Here is a 3285-nt window from a genome sequence, read left to right as displayed (position 1 = left end):
TGTAAAAGTGGTATAAGAATACAGACTTTATAGATTGTGTAAAGGATAAAATGAGATCCTGGATGTGAAACTACTGACAGAGGCGACGAATTGTGAGTTCCTCACACTAAATGTGATCTTCAGGCATGCTTTGTTCTGCACAATGAATACTCTCCAGTTTGCTACTGTCCCTACCACTCCCATAATCATCAGTCTACTGTAAGGTCTCATACTTTTCTTTTTTAATTACTTGCCCGCCAAAATCAGGTAAAGATTCATCTTGATATTGTTTATTTTTTTATGCTTATGACACATTATACATACACACATATGTATACAGGTACATACATACACATCAACGGCACTGATTTTGGTACACATCAGAATTACTTAGAGAGTTTGTTAAAAATGGAGATTCCGGAGCCCCACTCTGTGAGTTTGGACAATAGGTCCCACATTCTCAAATGCCCCCTGCCCCCAAGGTGTTTTTATACAGATGGTAGACTCACTCTGAAAAACACTAGAACATACATTCTTAAAATTCAGACATTGAATTATGGGTATGATCGTTCTTTCTTGGTCAGAGACAAGAAAATATTCTCAAGACAAGTGAGATTTTGAGTCCAGGTAAAGGAAAAATAATATTTACAAAAAATAGCAACTGGAATGAAAGAGGAAGATGATGGAATACAGACTGCTTTTGGAACTGCTTTATGCATTTCATATTATGAAGAGAATATTTTTCCTAAAATGAGTGAAGCTGCCATGCTAACAGTAACTTTTAGGCTGAGACAAAACAATATTCAATTAGAATTCTGATTTCCATTAGAAACTGGTAAGTGGAAACACCAAAAGGCTTACAGAAAAAGTAAATCACAAAAATACAAGCTTGTAAAGCAGTGTTCACATTTTTAACTTCAGGAAAAACTTAAGGATTCAAGGTATGAGGCAAAAGTCATAATGGTTGTCAGGTTCAGGAGTTTGGAAGCGCATATAGTGCCTTATCTGCTGTTCCCTAGTCTTTCTCTTGATTTCCATCATCTGCCCTACAAACCTTTCTACATCATCTCTCGCTTCATTGTGCTCACTATGCCTATTAGGTATGGCCCATGGAAAATTAGGGACAAGTTGCCTAACTCGCCCCCGTCTGATATTTCCTCCAGACTTCTGCCCTTCACCCTCTCCCGAATGGCGCGGGATTCTTCTTCATTCTACTTGGGGACCTGCTCCCCTCCTTCGTTTTCTTGTTGGGGACTTTTCCCGTCGAGATTGTTTGCCGCTAGTTCCTCTTTAGACTCCATTACTCCTAGGAGACAAGAGAGAAAAAATGGGCTGACTTCTTGGTGGACTGATCAGCACTGAGGACGGAGGCCCTACTAGGCACCTTCCAAAATTCACAGCCCTGGACTTCACTTTATACTCTTTTAACATTTCATTTTTCCACCTAAGAAGCCCCGTGTACCTTGGGGGGTGCCCCCAATCCAAGCCCCTCCCTCTGGCAAAGCCCACCATTTTCCCTGTAGATCCATCTCCAGGCTTCTGCAGGCAGCAAAATGGAGGACGAGGATAGGGTGTGGGAAGGGGAGGGTTGCGTTAAGTTGGAGCGGCAAGAGGGTGAAAGCATGGATTGGGGTCTCAGACTGGGCTTTCCTCACGTTCCGACCCCCGCCCGACTACCGTTCCTCGCACCGACCTGTGCCTATCCTTGCGATCTCTTCCTCCTCCCGATTCTTGACGCGAGGTGCGCCGCCGGACACTTAGGCCTGCAGACCTGCAGAAAGGCAGGGGGCGGGGAGTGGGGGCTGCTGCAGCGGAACGCTAGAGAGGGCCCGACGCCACCCAGCCCCTTCCCCGTCCCGGGCCCGGGCCCTCCTCGCCGCGCTCGCCCCCCGCCTCAGCCGCCCCGCCCCCCAAGCTGACCACCATTTTCTGCACCAAGAAGGGCGGGGCAGGGGTGTCGGAAAAGCTTGCGCAGGTGGCGGAGGCAGGTGTTCCCGAAGGGTCGTAGCCTCAGGACCGCCGGCTCCCGCGGGGCCGGGCACCTCTCGGCTCACGGAAGGCGGCGGGGCCCGGGGTCTGCTTCACGGTGGACCGGCTGCGTCACCGCGCGGCTCCCCCGGGGTGGGTCATCCTCAGCCGGGGCCGCTCCCCAACACCAACCCCTGGGATCCTCTCCAGGTCCCTCACCTGCTTCCCCTCCGCTTCCTACTTTCGGGGCCGCCCCGGCCCGCACGTCCTCAGGGACACCTGGAGCAGGTACCGCCGCCGAGAAGGGAGCGAGCGACAGCGGCTCTGACGCCAGAGCGAGACCAGACTCGCTTGGCAGGTCACGTGGGGCTGTTGTCATCGCCACCGGCTCCGCCCCCGTCCCACGCCCCCTCCTGCAGCCCCGAGTCAGGCGGGGCTTTCAGGCCAGCCCCTGAGTCTTTTAATGTCTCCAGCCTGGCCGGCCCTTCCACTCTCCTGTCTTTGTGTATTCTTGGGACTTCCTCTGCCTGCCCAAGAAGAAAGGTACCGTCTCAGGGAACTGTTGGCCATTCTCACTTCTGTGGAGGCTTGCCTCTCCCTGTTCTGGGATCCCAGGATTCTCCCCACCTTCCCCTACCAGGACGCGGGCACAGAATTTAAAGGGATGCAAAATTCCTCAGTAGTCAAGAAAAGTAGCATTTTAATGCAACATTTTAAAAAACAAAATTATTCCAAGAAAATGTATGATGAGCAAGATGTCATAATATTAAACAAAGAGAGCATCTGTCCCGCCCACCCCAATGCCAAACCGTGGTCCTTGTTATCAGTGCTCACCTTTTTCTCTGCACCAGAACGTTTGCGGGGAACAGGAAATGAGTCAAGCACGGTGGATTTTTTCTAATTCTTCTTAATACCTTTCTGTACTGTTCCTTTTTTGTTTTAAGAAACACACTATAGTTTATTTTAACTTTATCTTAACTTTAATGAAAAATTTCGAACATATGGAAAAATCGAATACTATAATGCAAACCCATGGGCTAGTATTCACCCAGATTCCACAGTTAACAACTCATGGTCAATCTTATTTCATCTTTATCATACCTGCTTCCCAACCTTAAAGACAATATTTGAAGCAAATTCTAGACATAATATCACTTTAGGCATAAATATTTTAAATTACATATCTACAAGATAAGGTTTCTCTTCTTTTTAGCATATAACCACAATACTGTTGTTTCATCTAATAATTCACAATTCCTTAATATCATTTTATGTCTACTCTGTGTTCAAATACCCAATTGTGTCATAGTTTTTTTTTAACAGTTTGTTTGAATCAAG

General features: G+C 47.6%; 1 protein-coding gene across 1 annotated transcript; it reads right to left on the bottom strand.

Annotated features, from left to right (window-relative positions):
• Positions 1–256: 256 nt before the first annotated feature.
• On the bottom strand, positions 257–2347 carry BEX4 (brain expressed X-linked 4). Its single transcript, XM_017518075.2, is given in 4 exon segments — positions 257–1173; positions 1176–1285; positions 1662–1742; positions 2167–2347. Coding segments are annotated over 4 exon segments (609 nt in total). The 5' UTR covers positions 2327–2347; the 3' UTR covers positions 257–915.
• Between the last annotated feature and the right edge of the window lie 938 nt (positions 2348–3285).

The sequence above is a fragment of the Cebus imitator genome, unplaced genomic scaffold, assembly GCF_001604975.1.
Source record: "Cebus imitator isolate Cc_AM_T3 unplaced genomic scaffold, Cebus_imitator-1.0 Scaffold658, whole genome shotgun sequence".
Classification (NCBI taxonomy): domain Eukaryota; kingdom Metazoa; phylum Chordata; class Mammalia; order Primates; family Cebidae; genus Cebus; species Cebus imitator.
Note: the sequence above shows the minus strand (reverse complement) of the source record. Positions and strands in the feature narration are given on the sequence as shown.